The sequence below is a fragment of the Calidris pugnax genome, unplaced genomic scaffold (assembly GCF_001431845.1).
Source record: "Calidris pugnax isolate Ruff unplaced genomic scaffold, ASM143184v1 scaffold273, whole genome shotgun sequence".
Classification (NCBI taxonomy): domain Eukaryota; kingdom Metazoa; phylum Chordata; class Aves; order Charadriiformes; family Scolopacidae; genus Calidris; species Calidris pugnax.
In genome coordinates this window covers 4,779,569-4,804,607 of record NW_015094508.1, presented here as the reverse complement: position 1 = coordinate 4,804,607, position 25,039 = coordinate 4,779,569, and the positions used below count along the sequence as shown (strand labels likewise).

At 37.7% G+C, this 25,039-nt stretch overlaps 1 protein-coding gene across 2 annotated transcripts in view; it reads right to left on the bottom strand.

Moving 5' to 3' along the window:
• The window catches only part of SCAMP1 (secretory carrier membrane protein 1), a 29,383-nt gene extending 6,606 nt beyond the window's left edge, over nucleotides 1–22,777 (bottom strand). Inside the window, exons 1-6 of one of the 2 annotated variants that reach the window (XM_014965025.1) lie at nucleotides 22,648–22,777; nucleotides 17,043–17,141; nucleotides 16,661–16,772; nucleotides 11,009–11,137; nucleotides 2,032–2,191; nucleotides 513–614 (exon numbers count right to left, since the gene is read on the bottom strand). In XM_014965025.1, coding sequence (XP_014820511.1) covers nucleotides 513–614; nucleotides 2,032–2,191; nucleotides 11,009–11,137; nucleotides 16,661–16,772; nucleotides 17,043–17,120 — 581 coding nt within the window. In that variant the 5' untranslated portion in view covers nucleotides 17,121–17,141; nucleotides 22,648–22,777. Of the gene's footprint in view, nucleotides 1–512; nucleotides 615–2,031; nucleotides 2,192–11,008; nucleotides 11,138–14,768; nucleotides 14,881–15,150; nucleotides 15,245–16,660; nucleotides 16,773–17,042; nucleotides 17,142–22,647 lie in introns of those variants that run through there. The other variant, XM_014965024.1, reaches the window with a different exon arrangement.
• Between the last annotated feature and the right edge of the window lie 2,262 nt (nucleotides 22,778–25,039).

Below are 25,039 nucleotides of genomic sequence, written 5' to 3'. Positions count from 1 at the left end.
ATATACACCACTATATTCACCCAAATACATTGACTCATTTTTCAAATTTTAGCCATAGATTTCCTTAATAAGTTGTAAGTATATTGATGTAATTAGAAATAAGTAATGATACAAAATAATATGCAAACGGTATATTATTACCGTCCAACTTACTTTTGTTTTCTCAAGTTTTGCTTATGCCTTTATCTTAAATATAGAGCAAACATCTCCACACACCACCAAAACAGAGGATGTAATGTATAAAAGAATAGTTCAAAGTGATTTACACTGAAGGATAACACTTTGACCACCCTAATAACAGAAGTACCTTAGCCTCTTGGGATGTGTTTCACCCACTTTTCCTAGTTAAGAGCACTCCAAAGATCGTTTTGAGTGCTAAATGTAACAAGTCCAGTGAGCACAAGAATTTATTTTTTTTTTTGGAAAAAACACAGAGTGCATTGCAGTTGCAATATCAAATATTAGTGTTTGTCTTACAGATTGTACAATGCTACAACAAACAGAATACTCACCAGTTTCCCCATCTTTGAAATCCTGCAGCTTGAAGTACGTGTACAGCAAACTGACAGATATATACAAAGAAGAACACAAAGAACCTGAATGAACTGTCACTCCTGAAAGAGGGAGGAAAAAAGATTAAAGCAACCAGGAAATTAGTGACTTTTTGCAAATACTGTAGTACCAATCTACATTTTTTTTCTGTATTAACTAGAGTGAAAGTTATTTATTTATCCATTCGTTTCATTTATGACAGTGACTTGAAGTAGCAATAATTCTGTGGTTTTGCAGAGTGTTTGTTTAAAAGAGCTGCTCCTTCTTTAATGTATTTGGTATTTCTGCCACTTTCACACCTCTGACAGAGGTGAGAATAACAGCAAGACACTTCCTTAGTGGTCTGTTCAGCACACTCTTACACTATACATAGAAGTTTTGCTACAATGCATGAAGAACAGAATTCTGTTCAAGCCCAAGTTCAGTGCTGGCAGGATGGGTAGAAAATATTTTACTTGTAAAAGGAAATAAAATCTAATATGGAATAACTGAAACATAGCACAGACCAGAATACAGAAGCGGCTTAAAAGCAAAGTATACAAAATAGATTTGCTGTTTAAATTACTAAAATGCCAGCCTGACAAAGACTGAAAGTGAAAAAAACCAACCAACCAACAAAAAAACACCCCAAAACCTAAACCAATCTACTAGAGAGCAAATGCAAGTTAAACTATATGATTGCTCAAAGATGTGTGGGTACAGCAATATGTCTTCAGTTAGCAAAAAAGAAACATCTCATTTAGTCTAAAGGTTACACTCAACTGCAGCTTCTGGCCATCAGTCTTCCTCTACAAGAACTAGTGCATTTTAACTGAGAATATAATACCCTGCATCACTTCAACGTAAAAAAAAAAAAAAAAAAAAAAAACCAAAACCTAAATTTAAAAAAACAAAAACCAAAACCACACCACACCCCCACCCCCACCCACAAACAGACACAAACCAATAATCTCGGGCACTAGAGCATGCCCTGAAGTAACACGTCTATACGTTTCTTAAATAACTCCAAGGATGGTGACTCCACCACCCCCTTGGGCAGGCCATTCCAGTGCCTGACCACCCAAAAAAAAAAAAAAAAAAAAATCCCAAGACTATACTGTAAGACTACAGGATTTAGAGTATCTACATGCCAATTTTCACAACTAACTTGTTTTTCCCCGCACATTTTGGTGTGAAGGGATAAAGATGTAATAAGAATTCTCCTTTGAACAGTTATCATCCCAACACAAATACATTTAGTATTTCCTACAAAAGTTTTGTCAATGGTAGCAGCTATAAATACTTCAGAAAATATTCCACGATATTCCTAACTATTGCCATATATGTTTCAAATGCAACAACTGAACTAATGGCAAACATACTATTTGTTTCTAATGAAAGCCTGTTAAAGGACTATCATAATGATAATCAAGCAAATTCTGGAACGTTAAGTCATTTTGACAAGTTTTTAAATACCCTAAGTCAAGCTAAAGTTGTTACCTGAAAGCTCCATAGAGTGGTCTGTACCAGCAGACAAAAGAACAAGGGGTAAAAAGCAAGAACCAGAGAATACTCAAACCAAAATCAACCCCTCGCGTAGCATCAACGTAGAACCAGGCCAAACATCCGAAGATATTAAGAAACAGTGTCACTGTATGGACTGTAGAAGCAAAAGCAAAATAGTCTTAAGTTACATTTATACAATAAGTGATTACAACTGTTAAAATAATAGCTAAAGTGGGCATTTTTAAACAAAACATCAGCATGCTAACAGTAAATCAATACCCTCAGAAATAAGGTGACTTCTATACAGTTTTCTAACTTTCAGGTAAATCCTGTCATTCACAAGTGAAAGTACTGAATGTGAAAATTCAAGTACTGTCAGGCATATGGTGAAGGAAAAATCCTGTCATAAAAATAAAAAATTTTCAATCTTCAATAATGAAAGAAGATATTTCTACAGCTGCAATAATTAATATTTTTTCTGCAGTAATAACTGGATATGTATATTTAACAGACTAGTGAATATTTTTTGAGAAAGCTTATGATACAAAATGCATTACAAATTTAGTACTGTACACATTCTAATTTGAAAACAAAAATTTTCAAAAAAAAATCTTTCAATGAAAAGCTCTTTGTCTTCCATGTAATAAAGCCAAAAAAAGCCCACTTAGTAAAAATATTTCTCAGTAAAACAGTACCTGCAAGAAGCTATTCTAGATGCTTTAACACATACTGCATATTCAAATATTTCTTATAACATTGGTCTTAAACATCTGTCTTTTTGATACTCTATGCTTAGCTCCATACTAGCATTTTCTGATTGGCAGACCTTATTACAGGCTAACTACTGAATTTCTGCTAAAGAAAATGCACTGGCAGTACAACTTCACAGTTTCTTTCAAACACATTTTGTTCTGAGAATAGAAAAAATATGGTAGTGTTAAGAAAGATTACAACTACTTCATGCGATCTGGCACAGAAATTAGTTCTGCCAGACATAAATGAACATGAATTTCTGTCATTGTTCAGCAGCAATGTTTGTTTTTGTGGGTTTTTTTTAAGTTCAGAGAAACATTTTAGTCCTACTGGAAGGTAAAGTTAATAAAAGATAATAAAGATCCTAAAAAAGACTCAAACTCTCTGCTGCCCTCTTAACTAATACTTAAATAAGCACTATATAAACTTAGTGAGAAAAAAAATCTTAAAGAAAAAATGCCCACATCATTGGATGAAAAGCTGATGAAACTTAAAACACTTCCCTCAAACAAACCATATTTTCCTCTAAGAGTCACCAGAAACAGAAAACTTTGTACTTTTAAATAGAAAGCATTTAATGCACCTACATATCTTGGCACTGTTTCAAGAAGTCAGCAAAGCAACTCATTTCACGATTTGTGTGTGTATGCCTCATAAAGTACAATACAAGATACAAATCTGAATTCCTGCTTCCTTTGGTAAATCTGAGAAAGCTTACTAAGGGTTAATCTTTCTGGTTTTAGTCAACAGTGGACCCTCTAGATAACAAGAAACTTCCACATTCTGGGGGATTTTGAACTTTCTCAAAATTAATACTTTTTGTAATTGCAACTACAGTAACAGGACAAGTTTTGAAAGAATACTACCAGTGCAGAAGAGCGTTGAAACCTCACACCCCCTACTGATACTGATACCGTAAAGCCAGCAACACTGGGGGTCTACTTCACTACTGTCATGGAGAACCTCAGCTGTAAAAATGGAGTATTAGCAAGCTACTGATGAAGACTTGGGACTTAGCTGACATTCTCCTCTTCTCTCCACTTGCCCTTCTCTCTGCTTGCTGCAAGGTACAGAAAAGCTTTTGTTCTTTGAGCCAACAGCCCCACTAAGTGATGCAGATAAGCTCTGCGGCTATACGAACAGACAGGTGTGTTTATGTTCAGCCTAATGGTTTTAAGTACCTTCCACCTATTTACCTCTTCAAATTAAACCACGATACAAGCTATTAGAAGATGATGACCACCTGAGGGCTGAAATGACCTAAGTCTTTGGCAGAAGCCTGCAACATACAATGTCTGTCTGACAATAACTTCATAGCTATACCAACACAGCACTCGATGTGAATTGATGTAAGAAAGCCTCCTGGTTAAGCTGTGGAACAGTGGGAAATTACATTAGTTTAATCAATACTCACAGGAAAATAATTCATAGGACCCATAATAAAGGATCACAGGTCAGGAGGACAGCACCTAGAGTGCAGCACAAAGGAGTACCAGCCAGAAAGGCAGCCTCATCAGGGGCCCAACTTACATATCTCTGTGCAAATGCACATGGCATGGGGAATAAATAAAAGGAGTTAAGAGACGTGCATGTCCCTGCAGGGCTACGATCTTACTGGCACCACGGAGACATGGTGGGATGGCCCCTGTGACTGGACTGTTGGAATGGAAGCATACAGCCTCATCAGGAAGGACAGGCAGGGAAGATGAAGAGGGGGCGTTGCCCTCTATGTCAGTGACCAGTTGGTCATTGGAGTGCATGGAATTCTGATGAGAAGCTGGAGGAGAAGATGGAGGATTAAAGGGAGGGCAGGGACAGATGATGTTGCAGTGGGGGGGTCTGCTAGGGGTCACCTGACCAGGAAGACTGAGTGGATGAGGCCCTCTGTACACAGATAGGAGCAGCCCCACATTCACAAGCCCTGGTTCTTACTGGTGACTTCAACCACCCTGGTATCTGTTGGAGGGACAACACAGCAGGGCATAAGCAAGCCAGGAGGTTCCTAGAATGCATCAATGATAACTTCCTTCTCCAAGTGATAGAGGAACCAACAAGGAGAGGTGCCACGCTGGACTTGGTTCTCACCAAAAAGCAGGGGCTGGTCTAGAATGTGAAGCTCAAGGGAAGCCTTGGCTGCAGTGACCATGAGATGGTAGAGTTCACGATCCTTAGGGCGGTGAGGAAGGCACACACTAAACTCACTATCCTGGACTTCAGGACAGCAGACTTTGGTCTCTTCAGGGATCTGCCTGGCAAAGTACTGTGGAATAAAGCCCTGGAGGGAAGAGGGGCCCAAGGAATCTAGTTAATATTCAAAGATCACCTCCTCCAAGCTCAGGAGTAATACACTGCAACAAAGAGGAAGTCAGGCAAAAAACACAAGGAGGCCTGCATGGATGAATAGGGAGCTCCTGGACAAACTCAAACAGGAAAAAGGAAGCCTACAGAGGGTGGAAGCAAGGACAGGTAGCCTTGGAGGAAGACAGAGAAATTGTCCAAGCAGCCAGGGATCAGTTAGGAAAGTTAAAGCCCAGACAGAATTAAATCTGGCCAAAGACTTCAAGGGCAAGAAGAAAAGCTTCTATTGGAATGTCAGTGATAAAGGAAGACTAGGGAAAATGTGGACCCTGTCTGGAAGAAAACCTGGGCCAGGAGACCTGGTCACCTGGGACACGGACAAGGCATGACTTTTTGCCTCAGACTTCACTAGCAAATGCTCTAGCCACACTGCCCGTTGCAGAAAGCAAAGGCAGAGACTGGGAGAACCAGGAAAAGTAGAAGATCAGATTTGAGACCATCTGAGGAACCTGAAGGTGCAGAAATCTGTGAGACCTGATGAGATGCATCCGCGGGTCCTTGCAGAACTGGCAAATGAAATTGCTATACCACTATCCATCACATTTGAGAAGTCACGGCAGTCCAGTGAAGTTCCCACTGACTGGAAAAGGCGAAATGTAACATCCATTTTTAAAAAGGGAAAAAAGCAAGACCCAGGGCACTACAGGCTACTCAGTCTCACCTCTATGCCTGGGAAGATCATGGAGCAGTTCCTCCTGGAAACTCTGCTAAGGCACATGGAAAATAAGGAGGTGACTGGTGACAGCCAACACAGCTTCACTAGAGGCAAATCGTACCTGAGAAATTTGGTGACCTTCTACAATAGGGCTACAGTGTTGGCAGGTAAGAGAAGAGCAACGGACATCATCTCCCTGGACTTCTGCAAAGCATTTGACACTGTCCTGAACAGCATCCTTGTTTCTAAATCGGAGAGACATGGATTTGACAGATGCAGCACCCAGTGGATAAGGAATTGGCTGGATAGCCGCACTCAAAGGGTTGCGATCAACAGCTCAGTGTCCAAGTGGAGAGCAGTGACAAGTGACGTTCCTCAGGGGTCGGTACTGGGACCAGTGCTGTTTAACATCTTTGTCAGTGACATGGACAGTGGGATTGAGTGCACCCTCAGCAAGTTTGCCAATGACACTGAGCTGTAAGGAGTGGTTCATATGCTGGAGTGAAGGGATGCCATCCAGAGGGACCTGAACAAGATTGAGAGGTGGCCCGTGTGAATTTCATGAAGTCCAACAAGGCCAAGTGCAAGGTCCTGCACATGAGTTAGGGTTATCCCAAGCACAAATACAGGTTGGATGGAGAATAGCTTGGGAGCAGCCCTGAAGAGGAGGACTTGGGCGTGCTGGTGGATGAGAAGCTCAAGCAAGCAGGCAGTGTGCTCCCAAGCACAAATACAGGTTGGATGGAGAATAGCTTGGGAGCAGCCCTGAAGAGGAGGACTTGGGCGTGCTGGTGGATGAGAAGCTCAAGCAAGCAGGCAGTGTGCTCCTGCAGCCCAGAAAGCCAACTGCATCCTGGGCTGCATGAAAAAGAAGCATGGGCAACATGTCAAGGGAGGTGATTCTGCCCCTCTGCTCCACTCTGGTGAGACCCCACCTGGAGTATTGTGTCCAGGTCTGGGGCCCCCAACCATAAGAAGGACATGGACCGGCTGAAGCGAGTCCAGAGGAGGGCCACCAAGATGATCAGATGGCTGGAGCACCTCTCCTATGAAGACAGACTGAGAGAGTTGGGGCTATTCAGCCTGGAGAAGAGAAAGCTCCAGGGAGACCTTACAGCAGCCTTCCAGTACCTAAAAGGAGCCTACAGGAAAGATGGGGAGGGACTCTATCAGGGAGTGAAGTGATAGGATATGGGGTAACAGTTTTAAACTGAAAGAGGGTAGATTTAGATTAGGTATCAGGAAGAAATTTTTTACTGTGAGGGTGGTGAGGCACTGGAACAGGTTGCCCAGAGAAGTTGTGGCTGCCCCATCCCTGGAGGGGTTCAAGGCCAGGCTGGATGGGGCTTTGAGCAACCTGGTCTAGTGGGAGGTGTCACTGTCCATGGAGGGGGGAGTGGAACTAGATGCTCTTTAAGGTCCCTTCCAACCTAAACAATTCTATGATTCAGACTCTAGTTCATTTTTATTAAACTTCCTTGTACAAAAGAATCCCACTCAGATATACCTTCCCTGTCTTAATTAGCTACACTTTATCATCCATTAGTGTTTGAAAAAGTGTCTGAAAAAAACCAAAAATGAACAGCAGCAATAAAAAGTATAGATAATGCCTGAAAGTATATTTGAAATTGTAGATAAAGACCATAGGTTGCACTGATGCTCCTTGGCATCTACATTATCAAGATGATTATTTTGCAGTCCCACCTGGGACTGCATGAAAATGGATTTTTGCAGTAAGTTTCATTTCAGTAATGTTTTATTGATGGTATTCTCAAGAAACCAAGGTCCTCTCTAGGAGACATAACAAAAGACTGCTGTTCTCCTCAGGAATCGGCTGGACTGTCACCCTATAACAGACTGTCTCAAGGGGAATGCAATGCCTACAAAAAGGAGGGTGTTGAAGTCACAAGCAACTGAGGAGTGAGAGCAAAGCTGGTGAAGTCTGATCACACACAACCTCAGAGCACAGAGTGGCTTAAAATCGAGTGTAGGCTTTTGATCCTTTTCTGTTCTGCTCTTTTTCGTGAGGGGGTGGGTAAGACATGTGCAAACACACCTTACAAACAAAAGAAGTATTTTCCATAGGAAAGAATGTATTCTAAAGCAGGCTTGGATCAGCACATAACATAAGCACATGCTATCAAAAATGTGATGGTGTTTTTTCTCTCTAGACAGTACAATCGGACTTCAGCTAAAATACTGGACACAGTCCACATTGCAAAATTCTTGATGCTACACACTAAAATAACCATAATAATATGGTGCGGACCAAGCAGTGAATCTGTGAGTCAGCAACAAACAATCAGACCTCTAGAAAACATAACCTACAAAGAAAGGCTGAAGAAACTATGCTAATTTAGCCAAAAAGAGATGACTAATGGGCATAAATGTGTTCTCCATAACAACAGTGGACTGAAAAGGGAAGATCAAACACTGGAAGGGAGGATTAAGTTATATACTTGGAAACATCTTGTAATAATAAAAGACAGCAAGACACTAGAACAGGCTTAGAGGGACTTTATGAAGTGTCCATCCTTGGAGGTTCTCAGGAACAGACAGAACAAACATGAACACAGACTGATATATGTAGTATTGATAGTATCCTCAGACACAAGGATGGATGAGATTTAACTCTCCTGAACAGAAAAAATGCCATAAAAGTTGGCACTTGAGGGCATTACTTTTCTACTGGAATCTACAGTTTAAGTCATTGGTCTTGAAAACCAAAAACTTGTCTTGTTCATAGAAAATGGAAACATTCACAACCTATGTGAAGTAGCAAACCCAAATGCCACAAAAGCTTTCCATGAGATTAAACAGCTCTTCAGTTTGTAACTTGAAATAAGAAATATTCTTTGAAAATCAGTATTGCTCATTTTGTACATGCTAGCAGCCTATGGGGAAAAGTATCTGGAAAACACAGGCTTTTGAACCAAAACTTTTTGGCGTTAGATGCAGGTCAAGGGACATGCGATGCTTCACTACTAACAACACTGGAAGATCTAAAGAGTAGTCCTCATTGTTAAAAAGCCAGAAAACTGTCATTCTATCTGCAAGCTGCTAAAACAACAATAGTCACAAAACCAAGAAGAACAGAAAAGCTCCACTGGCAGCTGGCAGAAGCCATTGCTGTAGTACACAAAGCATGGGAGCACTCAGTCAAAAAAAATAAAAAAGCCCTCCCCAGGGAAAAAAAAAAAACTAAACCAAAAAAAATACATACGAAGATAAAACCACATCAAGGAATCAGAAAACTCTTAATTTCTGATAAAAATAGAGGAAAAGATGGATGAATACATGGAATAGGCATACAGACTTGTTTTCTCATGAGATGAAGAGCGTATAGATCTTAAACAGATAAAGAAGTTTCCTCAGATACATAAAGAATAAGGACATACAAATTGCTACTAACCCTGGAAACATACAGAAAACTGAACCAGAAAGGTTTGTTCCTAGGGCTGCTAAAAAGGAAGAGGAAAACTAACCTACTCTACAAAGTACTGAGCACACAGTACTAGATTTATCCAAATGTGATTATGCTGACAGAACCCCTAGGCCTTACGAGACCTACGAAGTTCTGTAAGGGGAAATAAAATGTAGGGTGGAGCAGCAAGCAGAAGCAGGCTGGTTTGCTATGGTAATAAGTGCCTCCACTGAAGAAGCATATGAATGCTTCTAATGAAAAATGAGCCAAACCATGTAGATAGGATCCTGGGAAAGAAGAGTCAAAAGGACTGATTCAACAGCCAGCACTAGGCACAGAATTCTGTACTCAATCTTTTTTTTTTTTTTCCCAAAATAGATTTTGTTTTTCTTTTCCTTTATTATGCCCTTCTCCTTCCTTCCTGAGCGATGCCTAAATCAGAGAGTATTTTGAGCTGAAGAAGGATAAAGGAATAGGGGTCAGTTAAAATCTCAGTCTACCTAGAAGACAATCTGTCATCTTGGTACAAAAATACAACTCCTATACATCTTGAAATAGTATATAGTTAGTGCTTCCTTTATTTATTGTCATAAGAAGGAAAAAGAACCAGCATTAATATTCCAATTCTCACTACCCAACTTCACCTGAAGTTTGAAACATGCGGCACTTTCAGAACTCAGTCCTGCAAATAGCCAGAATTAGTAACTGTCTTAAAATTTTGGAGCACTTGATCTTAGATTACACATAAATCTGACATATATTTAAGATTTATGAGAGTGACTAGTCACACATTCCACAGCGGATTTAGTTGCTTATTTGAAGATTAATGACCCAGTAATGAATATAGAAAACTGTGGATTATAATGAAAGGGAATTCATTTGATTAAATGCTGATCACTAATTTTATGTGTTTCAATTAAGTTGTTCAATCACAGTAATAAGATTACCAGATTAACAGGTAAAATTAGGGAGATTTGCTACCTAAATCTGAAGCCTTGAAAAAAATACAGAAGTTCTGAAAATCACATTCCCTTAGTATGCTATAAATATGTTTAAGGCATCAAGGTGCCTAAATCTTTGGAATTTCCTCAGTCTCAGAGCAATTATTAGTCTCTCATCACACTGGACAAGGCAGACGAAACAAATGTTGTGGGATTTGTACATTTGGTTCATCCAGCATTTCTCAGTCAAAACACAGCACCTGAATGAGGGCAAAATTGATCCCACACAGATGGTGTAGAGCATTCTTGGTGGGCAAAGGGTAGTTTTAACGTGGTGTGATTCTTCAGCTCATTTACTTTACACTATTTTTTTTAATAGACCAATACCATATTAAGTATAAGGACTAAAAACTATATTAAACTATGTATATTAACGCAAAGGGATGTTATTCTTCTTAGACTCACAAATCTATTAACAATGACTGTGAATGATATTTCTTAATATATAAGCTGACTTTAAGAACAGTAAAGTTATTTCTAAGTTAATAAAGGGTCAAAGCCCATTTTACAAAACCAGAGATACTTAAACCAGAAAGCTGCAATATATTAGAACCAAACTGCCTTAGGATAATCCTCCTCCTTTTTTTTCCCACAGAATTTTCATGAAATAGTTTGGTACTTTTAAAATTGAAGCTAATGAAAAGATTTCCCTTCAACATTTGACTTCTTGATTTAAAACAATTTCTCATTACAGAGGTTGCAAAAGCCAAAGCAGCGGGCATTCATCATCAAGTTTGAATAGGCACTTTGGTTTCTTCTTTAAAAAAAAAAAATACTTACACATCCACAAATAGTACATAATCTTTACTGTCTTCTGGAATTCTACAGGAATGTCTACAGAGAAGTCCTGGTAGAAACAAGGACCTACTGGAAAATTCTCAGGAAGAGGTGGCCAGTTATTTTTTCTACCTGCAAAACAGGGGAAAAAAAAAAAGGTGCTTCATAATACAGTTTTCATCTCTGTATACTAGAAAGAGATAGACACTTGCACTTGTTCAAATTGTTTTATGCATGTGTTTCACAAGCATATGGATAACTTGGGCAACCAAAACGCAAAAGTTTTATCAGAAACCTTCAGACAATACTGAAAATAAACTTCAGAAATAAAATACAGCGAAGTGCAGACAGATCAAGGAAAGTACAGTATTTTATCTATGTAAAAGACTAAGGAGGTATCTGATAATTCCTATAAAGTAACAAGAAAAGAGAAGTCTTCACAAAACAAGCAGATTCGGGCAGAGTTCCTTGACTTTTAAATGCACATCTACCTCAAGTTCCACCATACTCAAAGACTTTGTTGAACACAGAGACTGGGGACTGAATAGCATTGTGCATTCTCAGAATCCTATTATTTTTAACACCAGGCTATCTCTAACAGATCAAACTACTTTCCAATATAGTTTGCAGTCAAAACCTTACCTAAAAGCCCATAAGCCTCAAGAAAGGCAACTACTGAAATGGTCTAAACTACTTTTGTTACATTGTATTTTGATATAGTTGTGTGACAGAGTGAGGACACCACAAAGGAGAGAGAATCAAGACACTTCATTCGCTGTATGCTGATCTACTCACTGGCTTGAGAATACATTCTGCCAAACACAAGACATATCAACCACAGGCTCAGAAATTTAACGGAGATAAGAACTGTAACAAACCTTTACCATAGCATTTAAAATTCTGGACGCAAGAGATAGATCAATTACCATGTTCCAGAAGTGGAGCTGAACTAGAATTAGCTGAACTAATTAACCTAAAGGTACCTTTATTTGAAATTCTGACCAGGTTTTGCTTGCAATTTCTAATTTCAGCCATGTCTATACTAGCATTTCATGTGATAAGAAAACTTGCAAAGCCTACATACTTGCATATCTTCTTATTTGTTTCCCCACCCAAACAAGATGAAGCTGTCAGTTCTGCCCAAGCAGGTCCAAAGCACCGAGTATCTGTTATGGTTTTGCCTCTCCCACTGAAATTTTTACCAAGCCTTTTAGAGCAGGGGATTGGCAGAGGGAGCACAGAGAAGGTAATCAAGTAACACTCCCATCCATATTAAAAACAACTTTGGGATTTCATATGTGAAAAACATCTGAGAGTAATTCAAATCTTCATTCCACAGTACACAGTTATTTCTCTCAGAACTGATAGTTTCAAGACAGAGTTATGGAAAAATTCGGGTATCTTATAATAATTCAAGTTATTATTTAAAAATTGTATTTCATGCGCTTTCCCACTCCTGTGGTACAGGTTTCAAAATTTTCAACTAAGACTGAAAGACAGCTTGGCGAGATGATTTGAGATCAAAACCAAAATGGTCTGTTTCTAAATACACTTTGGATACAGTCTTGGAGCATGAGTACTTTGATACACAAAGAGATAACTCAGAGTTACTACATTCAACACAAGTTACCAGCTCTAGATCTATTAATATAACTTCAATGGCATGCCTACACTGGGAATGCAGGTTCAAGCTAGCTTAATGCAAGCACAGAAAGGGATTTTCTGGCAAGCCAAATGAACTAGCTAAAATAGGAAGCAGCACACTTCAATTAGCTCAAATGCAATTGCTGTACAGGACCTGAGCAGAGAAGATCGAAGGCATCAATCTGAGCTGACCTACCAGCTTGAGGACCTTTCCACTGTAGTCAATTGTATATGACAGTGTCCTAGATGTGCAGCCAGCATCTTAAATTGAAAGCATATAGCTAGAGTATTGCAAAAGACTCCTCTGATCAAGAAAACTCTACAGTGTTTTCAAAGGAGTTCAAATGACTGCAAAATTTAACAACAAAACAAAACAAAAAAAAAATCAAAAGGAAAAGAAAGTTTTTCTCCTCAGTCACAACATACAATTCCTGATCTGAAGAACCTTTTACACAGCCTTTTGGTAAAAAAAAGTATCTTCTATAAAGCTTTAAGGGCTCTCTCTTCTATTTCAGCATTCCTAAAGAATCATTTAGATTCCTCATGGATGCTTCAAGTACTTTGATGTGTACTGCAACCTAATAACAAATAACCATTTCGTAAATATCCTGAAACATGCATGGGGTATCACAGTTATGTTTCCTAAGATACAGATGAACAAAACTGTCCCTAAAGCCTGGAAGAGAAAAGTAATCAATCCAGACCATCACAATATAAGTTTGCGAAATTAGATCAAGGACAATACACAGAGAAGGAAATGAAGTAAGAACCAAAAAAAAATCATTATCCGGGGGAACAGATACAGAGATTTAATAGAAAGATTGGAAAGAACAAATACTGAGAAAATAAAAGCGGTTTAATGAAGGGACAGTATCACCATGATTCTGCTCCTTAGAAGAAGAACAGCAATTCCCATTCAGAGATCCTAGCGTATGACTGGCATATGACTGAACTCTCCACCTCCCTGAGGAGGGGAAGTAGAAAGGGAGGTGATGAGCTCCTCTCCGTAGGATCCAGTGACAGGACACGTGGGAATGGTTCAAAGCAGCACCAGGGGAGGTTTAGACTGGACATGAGGAAGCATATCTTTACCAAGAGGGTAGTCAACCACTAGAACAAGCTTCCTAGAGAGGTGGTCAATGCCCCAGGCCTGCCACTGTTTAAGAGGCATTTGGACAACGCCATTAATAACATGCTTTAACTTTTGGTCAGCCCTGAAGTCGTCAGGCAGTTGGACTAGATGATCACTGTAGGTTCCTTCCAACTGAAAACATTCCATTCCATAAAATTCCCTGAGAATTTGAATTACTAAGCAATTAAGCAATCTGGAATTGTACCACTGCATATCCAAAAAAACCTAACACATGTGGAAAAGAAACAGTCAGAATTCCAAGTGAGAACACTCCACAAAGTCAACCTTGCACACAGTGTTTTGTGTTTAGTTTGGGTTTTTTTCCTAACTTCAATCTGAAGTTTTTCCTTTGGAAAAGGAATATTCCCACAGATCTACTTCTATCAAAGTATCTTCAGTTAAGAGGATCTAAATCTTGTCACTTGTGAAAGGACTGTACAAAAGCTAATGGTTTTGCACAGCACAGAGTTTGTGGTAAAATGAGATACTGATCTTGACCATAGGTTCCAAACTGTCGTACGAAAAATGAATACAAGATTAATAATAGAATAGATCTGCTACTTGCATAGAATATTATCTCTGTAACAGCAAAAGATAAGAAAATGTTTCAAAATAGAAAAGGTCTACAGATATAAATACTAACAGAAGAGAAATCAAAGAGATGTTACTTACGAAGTTACTTCTATTACTTCTGAAAATGCTCCATTTCTATTCAATAGTATTACTTAGATACTAAAGTATAATAAAAACAGCTCATAGCAGAGAGTAACATGTAACAGAGGCCACAATTAAAATTTTTCCAGTGAAAATCTGCACCGGGCAGTCCAGTTTTGTTCGCTGTATGTACTGTCTCAAGGAACATAAACTTTCTCTTCCTCAAGAGATTATAAAACCCCCTCTTAGATCTGTTTCACAATTTCACTGTAAAACTAAACCAATTTCTAAGAAAATTTAAAGAATTTAAATAAGTTTTTTTTTCATGCATACCCCCCTGCTGATTGAGACTCTGCATTTCCCTTTCTCTGCGATCTAGTTCAGCTGCTTTTCTTTCCAGTTCTTCTTGACGCTTCAGCAGTTCTGCCTGGGCCAAGGCATGCTCCTGAACAAAACAAGCATTGTTAGATATTGATAACACATACAAATACAAAATAAGTATTTCAAGCCTGTTTTCTATAATTAAGCATCTCCAGTTATGGATGAAGACTGGCATATTTTGCACAAATTCATGCATGAACCAATTACTTAAAAGCAGTATTAATTTTCATAAATTGTAGGAAAGCAATGCTTATTTATAAAAGACATTATTCCAGAAGTGTACTTAAATAATTATAATTAAAAGGAACTTAGTGCCTAGAAGTTACAGACAAACCTTTGCAATTTGTGTGTAAGCAGGTGGTTCTTCTGTTGGTTTCATTATTGCTGGCTGAGTACTGGGTACATTAGGCATTTTCACATTTCCTGGAGGAGGCTAAGAAAACAAGAGACAATTATAGAAAAACAGTTTCCTATTCTAATAAACATCTTTTCATTAACTCTGTAAGAACCAATCTAGTTGTCTTAAAGGAAGTGTTACTGATAAACTGAAAATCTGATAGGCTGCCTGAAATATTTATAACCTTTAGGAAAAAGAAGTTAACTATATTCTGCAATGCAGTGTTCTGCTTACTTGTTTTTACAATGCACTAGTTGCCATAAACACACAGGGAATTTTAGGGATCAGCAGAAAGTAAATAGAATTTTAATTTTTTTCAGACATGAGTAAGGACAGCTACTGTTTAAGAGAATTGCAGGATTTAACAATGATCTATTCATATTCTGAAACACGATGCCATTTATTAGTAATGTCTTCCAGAGCTTTCTACATAACAAAGACCTATATCACCTGGCTAACTAGAGTTGCATTCCAACTACTGTATTCACAGGATACAGCCAGCTGCTGAAAGATTGCGTTTCTTCCTCTAGTACAGAAAAAGCCATTCCTTTTTTGTCCATGCTACTGTTTTTTCATAATTACTTAGCTTCCTAACATGTGCACAGGGGAGCATAGTGTCACTGCTCAAATCTACCTCAAATGATGGAAGTTCAATATTGCTTTAATGTGTTTTATTTTTCTAGGTTATTAGTCAAAGATCACAATTCAATGCACAACAGGCATCTGCACCCAGATAATTTATAGAAACACTGAAGAGCACTGATCCTAAAATTGAGCTAAAATCACAAACCACCACATCTACAGGTCAACTACACCTGTGACCTTGTCATAAAAGGAAATTAAGTTAGTTAAGCAGGACTTTCCCCTCAGGAACCTATGCTGGCTATGACCAATGACTGGATTGTGTCTCAAGTGTTTTTCAGTAACTCCCAGATGACCTTCTCCATAACTTTACCAGGTACTGAAGTGAGACTAACAGCCCAGTAATTACCAGTCTTCCTTCTTGCTCTTCTTGAAAATCTTGCATAGAATATTATCTCTGTAACAGCAAAAGATAAGAAAATGTTTCAAAATAGAAAAGGTCTACAGATATAAATACTAACAGAAGAGAAATCAAAGAGATGTTACTTACGAAGTTACTTCTATTACTTCTGAAAATGCTCCATTTCTATTCAATAGTATTACTTAGATACTAAAGTATAATAAAAACAGCTCATAGCAGAGAGTAACATGTAACAGAGGCCACAATTAAAATTTTTCCAGTGAAAATCTGCACCGGGCAGTCCAGTTTTGTTCGCTGTATGTACTGTCTCAAGGAACATAAACTTTCTCTTCCTCAAGAGATTATAAAACCCCCTCTTAGATCTGTTTCACAATTTCACTGTAAAACTAAACCAATTTCTAAGAAAATTTAAAGAATTTAAATAAGTTTTTTTTTCATGCATACCCCCCTGCTGATTGAGACTCTGCATTTCCCTTTCTCTGCGATCTAGTTCAGCTGCTTTTCTTTCCAGTTCTTCTTGACGCTTCAGCAGTTCTGCCTGGGCCAAGGCATGCTCCTGAACAAAACAAGCATTGTTAGATATTGATAACACATACAAATACAAAATAAGTATTTCAAGCCTGTTTTCTATAATTAAGCATCTCCAGTTATGGATGAAGACTGGCATATTTTGCACAAATTCATGCATGAACCAATTACTTAAAAGCAGTATTAATTTTCATAAATTGTAGGAAAGCAATGCTTATTTATAAAAGACATTATTCCAGAAGTGTACTTAAATAATTATAATTAAAAGGAACTTAGTGCCTAGAAGTTACAGACAAACCTTTGCAATTTGTGTGTAAGCAGGTGGTTCTTCTGTTGGTTTCATTATTGCTGGCTGAGTACTGGGTACATTAGGCATTTTCACATTTCCTGGAGGAGGCTAAGAAAACAAGAGACAATTATAGAAAAACAGTTTCCTATTCTAATAAACATCTTTTCATTAACTCTGTAAGAACCAATCTAGTTGTCTTAAAGGAAGTGTTACTGATAAACTGAAAATCTGATAGGCTGCCTGAAATATTTATAACCTTTAGGAAAAAGAAGTTAACTATATTCTGCAATGCAGTGTTCTGCTTACTTGTTTTTACAATGCACTAGTTGCCATAAACACACAGGGAATTTTAGGGATCAGCAGAAAGTAAATAGAATTTTAATTTTTTTCAGACATGAGTAAGGACAGCTACTGTTTAAGAGAATTGCAGGATTTAACAATGATCTATTCATATTCTGAAACACGATGCCATTTATTAGTAATGTCTTCCAGAGCTTTCTACATAACAAAGACCTATATCACCTGGCTAACTAGAGTTGCATTCCAACTACTGTATTCACAGGATACAGCCAGCTGCTGAAAGATTGCGTTTCTTCCTCTAGTACAGAAAAAGCCATTCCTTTTTTGTCCATGCTACTGTTTTTTCATAATTACTTAGCTTCCTAACATGTGCACAGGGGAGCATAGTGTCACTGCTCAAATCTACCTCAAATGATGGAAGTTCAATATTGCTTTAATGTGTTTTATTTTTCTAGGTTATTAGTCAAAGATCACAATTCAATGCACAACAGGCATCTGCACCCAGATAATTTATAGAAACACTGAAGAGCACTGATCCTAAAATTGAGCTAAAATCACAAACCACCACATCTACAGGTCAACTACACCTGTGACCTTGTCATAAAAGGAAATTAAGTTAGTTAAGCAGGACTTTCCCCTCAGGAACCTATGCTGGCTATGACCAATGACTGGATTGTGTCTCAAGTGTTTTTCAGTAACTCCCAGATGACCTTCTCCATAACTTTACCAGGTACTGAAGTGAGACTAACAGCCCAGTAATTACCAGTCTTCCTTCTTGCTCTTCTTGAAAATTGGGATAACATTTGCCAGCTTCCAGTCAACTGGTACCTTTCCAGAGTCCTAAAATCATTGAAAAAAAATGCAGAGAGGTCCCATAATAACACTGGCCAGCTCTTTCAGTATCCTGGGATGGATCTCATCAGGCCCCGTAGACTTATGTGTATCCAGCTGGAGCATCGAGTCTCGAACAACTCTGGAGCTGGCTGGGAGTTATCATCCCCCCTGGTCCTGTCATCAGTTCAAAGAAGGCATTAAGTCTACATCCCCATTTGTGAAGTGACCAACCTTATCAAGCGGCCTGGTTCTGGCAGGTATAGGGTTAATTTTCACAAGGCAGTAGGGGCAGGCTGACCCAAAACTAACCAAACAGGTATTTGATACCATGCAAGGCCATGCCCAGTATATAGCAGGGAGGGAGCAGAAATTGCTGGGCTTCTGGTTCCAGTCAGTAAGCAGTGGTACATTAATCACATTTTGTATATTCCTCTATCAGTATTATTGTCGTTTTCCTTTTTCCTTCACTGCTCTGTTAAACTGTCTTTATCTCAACCCATGAGTTTTGCCTTTTTCTTCTGATTCTCCCCTTATGGTTCTATGTTGCCAGCTAAGGCAAAACCACGACATCAAGCAATGGGCCAGTGTAATCCCTGATACTCCTTTTGCTGTTAATGTATTTTGAAAAGCCTTTCCTGTTGTCCTTTACAGTGCTGGCCAGCTTAAACTCTAATCAAGCTCTGGCCATACAGATTTCCTTCCTACAGTGGAGAACAGCAGTTCTGTGGTCCTCTCACGTTGCCTGTCCTTGCTTCCAATGTCTGTACGCTTCCCTTTTCCACTTAAGTTCTAGAAGATCCCTGCTCATCCAAGTCAGCCTTCTTTCCCGCTTACTTGACTTCCGACATTTTGGAACTGCCTGTTCCTAGCCTCTTAAGAGTTACTCTTAAAAACTGACCAGCATGCAACCATTTTAAACTCAGGTTGCACTAAGTCTTCCTATCAGACTAAGTACTCATTTTTATACTCCAAAGCTGAGAAGCAACCCCCCCACCTCCCAGCTACTTAAGGTGAAACAAAAAGAAGTATCCAGCTGCCTTAGAAAATCATTCAGCTACCAAAAAAACCCCAAGAAACCCAAAACCCAAAAAAATCTGCAAAACACAGCCGTACACTTCGGGATTCTCCCAAAACAGCTGTAAAATTTGGGAATTTCCTAGAAGCAAGAGGTACTGAAGTTACATTAGGTTTATCTTCAAGATCTAGCATTGTGTAGCAGATCTGGAGAACTCCATGGACTTATTCAGCTGACATATATTATCTATTATTGGACAGACGTAGGTAGTAAAGGAGGGGTACAGGGACAGCAAAAGAAAGAAGTAATTTGTGATAACATTTTGTCAGAAACCACTTAATGTCATCTTTTTTCCTAAAAATATATTTTCCACTATTCAGCAGTCACTGGAAAAACAGAAGTTCAATATAAATGCATGCAAAGCAAACAAACAAGAAGCAGGGAGAACAGAGGTTATGCATACTAAGCCTTAATGAAAACACAGTACTCAAAACAAGTGTTGCTTCATACATGCAATTAAAACACACTCAATAGAAGTCAAATAAATAATCACTTATTAGCTTGGTAGACCAAACACTAAGGCAGACAGTTCTTTGTACAGTTATTAAAAAGGCAATACAAAGCAAAATTCCAGAAGCTAATGTCTCACACCAATTTCCAAATATAGAGTAAGCACAGGTTTGCTCTAATTACCATCTCTGCAGTTAGGTCAATTAAGAATTAAGCTAGCTTCATAAAAAAAGCTGCAAAAAAAATAATCCAGTAAAAGTATTTACTGGAATACTAGCTAGCATACAGTAAGTTCCTTACATCCTGACATGGAGACGGATTTGCAAGCACTGTATGTAACTATCAAAAATAAGACAAGCTTTGAAATTTGATAAGAAGCAAAAAGAAAATATAAAAATTTCTCAATTAGGTACTAAGGTGGTGACACTTCAGACCCAAAATCTCCTATGTCCATTCACTTTCCTCATTGTATCTTACATGTTATTCTACTACCAAATTTCCCACTGTGAAGTGAGGGATATAAACTGACCAAGAAAAAGCACTGAATATATTAAAAGAAAAATTTAGAATAAGGAATACTGAGAAAAAGGATAATATGGCTTTTTTTCCTCCTGTCCTATCCTGATAATCAAGAAAGAACTGATATGAAGTACCTCCGTTGGCAAAGGGAGAACAGAACTAAACTAAGCTAATGAATTCAGAGTTTGAAGTCACTTTCAAGAAGAAACATCCCTGTCTGGATTTGCAATGGAGAACTATTTTTGCAGTCCACCAAGCTTTATTAACTTGAATTTGGAGGGAAGGGAGAAAGCTGCGTTAATGCTACAGACTGCTAGATACCATCTTACCACTAGAAATTTGGATTTCTAATTGAAGCATATCATTCTTAGCTTCCTTAAAAACTGCAACTAGACAGTTTCCCTCATAGTGAAAAAAACCATAATTTTAAGTCTTACAGCAATTCTCAAACTAAACAGCACAGAAATCTCCAGGACATATTTTGCTACCACCAGGCTGTATACTTTCCACTCACTAGTGCCTGCCATTATGGTTTTCAAATGCAGAAACCTGCACAAAACTGTTCAAGATGACTCAGCTTCCCAACAAAGGAAGAAAAAAGAACAGCAGCAAATCAAAGCCCTCAGAAACTATTTGGATGTTTTTCCTTTGAGTAGCACACAAAATGCAGAGTAATTTCTACCCCTTCTCTGACAGACATTGTTATACCTCAAATCTAAAATTCACAGACCCTGCTTCTACCTGTTTATCTAATCTTTAAAGTCATTCACTTCCACTGTCTCTTCTCTTACTCCTGTGATACACATTTATTTGTACACACATTGTAAGCCCTTCTCTTACACACAAAGCTGGAAGAAAAGAGAGGTGAGCACATGGAATTGTGAGCATACCCTCAGGTACCTAAGCACATTTCTACAAAAGCACATTATTATAGATTAAATAGTTACATATTCAGCATCCACAATTTACAGAGAGTACAGGGAAGTATCATCTAAAGGTTGATTATTACCGCACTTGTAGCTGAATATATACTTTATACTTTCAGTCTTGCTTTATGCAAAAAAACCTGTGAAAGTTCTTTTCCACTACAGAAAGAGAACTGACTTGAATGATCTGCTCATTCAATTCAGCAAATTCAGTTTTTATTAATTTTGTAACATCCTGTAGACTATCAATTGAATCACACTGCACGAATATAGCACGTATTCAGTAGATCTGAACACTGATTTAAAGACTTTCTCCATCCTCCCAATTTTCTATGCAAGTGACATCTGTAACACGCAATTAGATTTTTTTAATACATGCACAGCTGACTGTTCAAGGCCAGATAACCTTAGCCATATAGTTCAATTTTCCTTCTCCCACAGAGCTGCATGTTAAAATAAGTACATATGTAATAAAGTTAGAGTAGCTTTGTATTATTTTTTTTAAACAAGACCTACTGTCTTTATAACTTATAGTCAATACAAAGCAATTTTGAAATTCTTCAAGCTTCAGAAAGATTGAAACATAATTTGTGATATTGTGAGTTAGGAGAAAAAAGATTTGGATTTAATATCAATGAAAACAATATTTAATATTGTTGCTAGTTCTAAATGCTCTGCTTTAAAACAGCTGATCCAAGACATACTCAAAAACAATCTTCTTCCAGTCTAGCTTTTTAGCACTGTATGAAACCTTACTGGTGCAATACAAAAACCCAAATACCAACAATCCCTATCAACACTATTAGATTTGCCATAGGAAAAAAGCCTGTATTTGAAGAATACAGTATTTGAATGTTTATAAATTGTACTGACAGACAGTAATTATCCATATATTTTGCTAATCTCGCACAAGATTTTCACTATTAAAAGTAATGACTAAAAAATGGTGTTACAGTATGAACTTACTGCCCCATTCATTGTATTTTCACTGCCATGGGTGAAAATAAGCACAAGGTAAATTATAACTATACAGATTAGAGGCAAAAAGCAACTGTTTCTTGGACATAAATTACTGCTTTTATTACAGCACAACTACTCATAGCCTGTGTACTGTTACTGAAACACAACGTTTCCTTACTCTAAGCAGCACTTTAATTAAGTGAAATGCAAATCAAAAGCAAGACACTGGGGAAGCGTGCCACACTCAGAAGCTTTAAAGCAAGTAAAATTCAGAAAAGCATATGGACAGACTACCAAAAGTCTTATTGAACGGGGGAAAACTCAGTTCTGTTTTGGCCTCCTTTCAGAGAACCACTCTTCCTTAATAGGTCAAAGCTCCCTTCAGTCAACCTACCCGCTGAATCCTCTAGAGACTATCCATCCTTACACATCTTCCATTACCTCTAGCAACTTATCACGTATTTTACATCAGTCCGAAACTCTGAAAACAGTACCTCAGAAATATCACCTAAAAAGATTAAGTGCATGATTAAGAAATAAATGTGCTTACTGTTCTTGAATCAGAGAAAGGATTGTACTCATCTAGCCCTGGAGGAACATTTCTTGTCACTTGTGTAACAGAAGGATCCTAGAAGAAAAAAAAAGTTCTGTAAATGTATGCACATGTATATAAGCAACAAATCAACACTTATATCCTACCACATAAAACTCAGCTTTTGTTTCAATATAGAAGAGGTTTGTTTTCACTAAAAAAGTCTGTAAACATCTGCCTCTGTCTCCAAAATGACATAATTCCATTCTGAGCTTCTTATAAACCTAGATTAACACAGCCTAAAACAAACTCCATCTGTCATATGTCTGATTTATAAGGAGAAAAGCTCTCAATAGAGAAGGGAAGAAAACTGTACCCTGTTATATTGACCACTCGACTCCACAACTATACACCCAAAAAGCAAAATGGAAGAGCTTCCTGTAACTCTTGTTTTTTTCCAACACCTTCAGGGATCGGAAAAACATTTCAAAAAAATGAAGCTGATTAAACAGTCTCCCATAATACCCAAAGCACCTCTGGTTCAGCATCTATCTGAACTGGTAAAATTAAGAAAGAAATGAAAATTTTTTCCTCCAATGAACTATACAGTAAGGAAGGCTGCTTGTGGTCTAACTTGAGAGAGTGATTTCAGGAATGAAACATTTCTCTGTGCTAGAGACAGGCAGGCTTGGTTCTGCAGAAGAGCAGATGTGCCCACTACCATAGACCACACTAACTTCATATGAAGAAAAATTGTACTTATTCCATGTGATGCCTGGTTTCAATATGCTGTTCCTGTGGGTTAATTTGAGGTTTTTGCACCTTCAGAACATAGGAATGGATAAAAGGTTGATTTTCGTGAAAATTAACAAATCCATTTATTGAATATGGTTGGTTACATTATATTTACATAAATGCATAAAACAAGTGTACAATATTTTATATGTACATCAAATATACAAAATAGCTGGAAATACATTATTTACTTATTTATAACTCTTATGTCTAGATACACATTTTCTTAATTGCAACAGTTGAGCTCAAGATCAGAAAATAAACTGGAGTTGATAAAGACTGCAAAGAAGATAAGTATTTACATTTATATACATTAACATTCATATTTCCGTCAGTCAGCTACATTTGAAATGTCTACATGAAATGTGTCTAATTTTTTAAAAAATACAGTAAGTGACTTAATCTACACTTCAGTACATACATGAACTATTACTCTACTGAAAAATAAAACCTACATTCTTAGCATCTATTTTAACATTAGCTTAGCCTTGACAGCAGTGACTCAATTCACATAGACAGAAACAGTATTTTCTTAATAACTGTGGCCAATTTATTTACAGCTAGGAAAAAAAAAAAAAACAGGGCAGAATATCTATCAACTCTAAAATCCTGAAGGATACAGCAAATGAGAGCAGGTTTGTTTTTTTCCATTAGCTATAGCCATAGATTAATTAATATGAGGTAGTTTTAAAAAAATTACTATTTAAAAAGTTTGACAAGAAAACAATTGCTTCAAAAATAAAAAATTGTTGCATATTTTAATCAAATTCACATGCATAAGCACACATAAAAGCTACCCTTCTGGTCAGATAAAATGCTACCACATTTGGCTAAAGCATACATTTGGCTGCAGTGCAGTATTTTAATGGTTTTTACAATTAAAATTATTAAAATTCTAATTTTAATATAATAGGAAGCAAATTTTCTATAAATGTATACAAACTAATGTTACATGCAATTAAAAACCAGCTTTCCTACATTTGACTTACACCACAATCTGTGGTTTCAATAAAGCCACCCTGGTGACAGTCTCCCCCACAAGTCTGCCACATTTTTTAGTTACCATCCTAGACTTGAATGCACTCTTCCAACTAAAATCTTATCAGGTCTTGCATGGACTAATTCACTGTAACATGTTCTTTCATTAAATGACTGTCAAAAAATATTGTTCAGCTGAAGAACAAAAACAAGGGAAAGTGTGTGTGTAGAATGTTAGTTGTCAAAATTCAACTACGAATTACTTGAAACATTGAATAAAAAGATCTTAAAAAATGGGAAGAATTAAATCTTACACCTGAATTAGGCATTAGTTTACCAGTTTGTTTTAAGTTCATCTTTTTTGATCTTGCACTGACAAGTATAGTAAACTAAGTTAATACAAGTAAGACACTTTCATAATTCAGTATACAGCATGGTAAAAAGCTTTATACAGCTGAAAACTTTTAACTTACTGTAGTGGGTCCACCCAAGCCAGCAGCTAAGCCCCCACCTAGTCACTAACTCACTGGCCTCACCAGTAGGACAGGGAAGAAAATCAGAAGGGCAGAAGCAGATAGAACTTGTGGGTGTTGAAGAAAGAGACAGTTTAATAAGGGGGGAGGAGGAACGGGGCGGG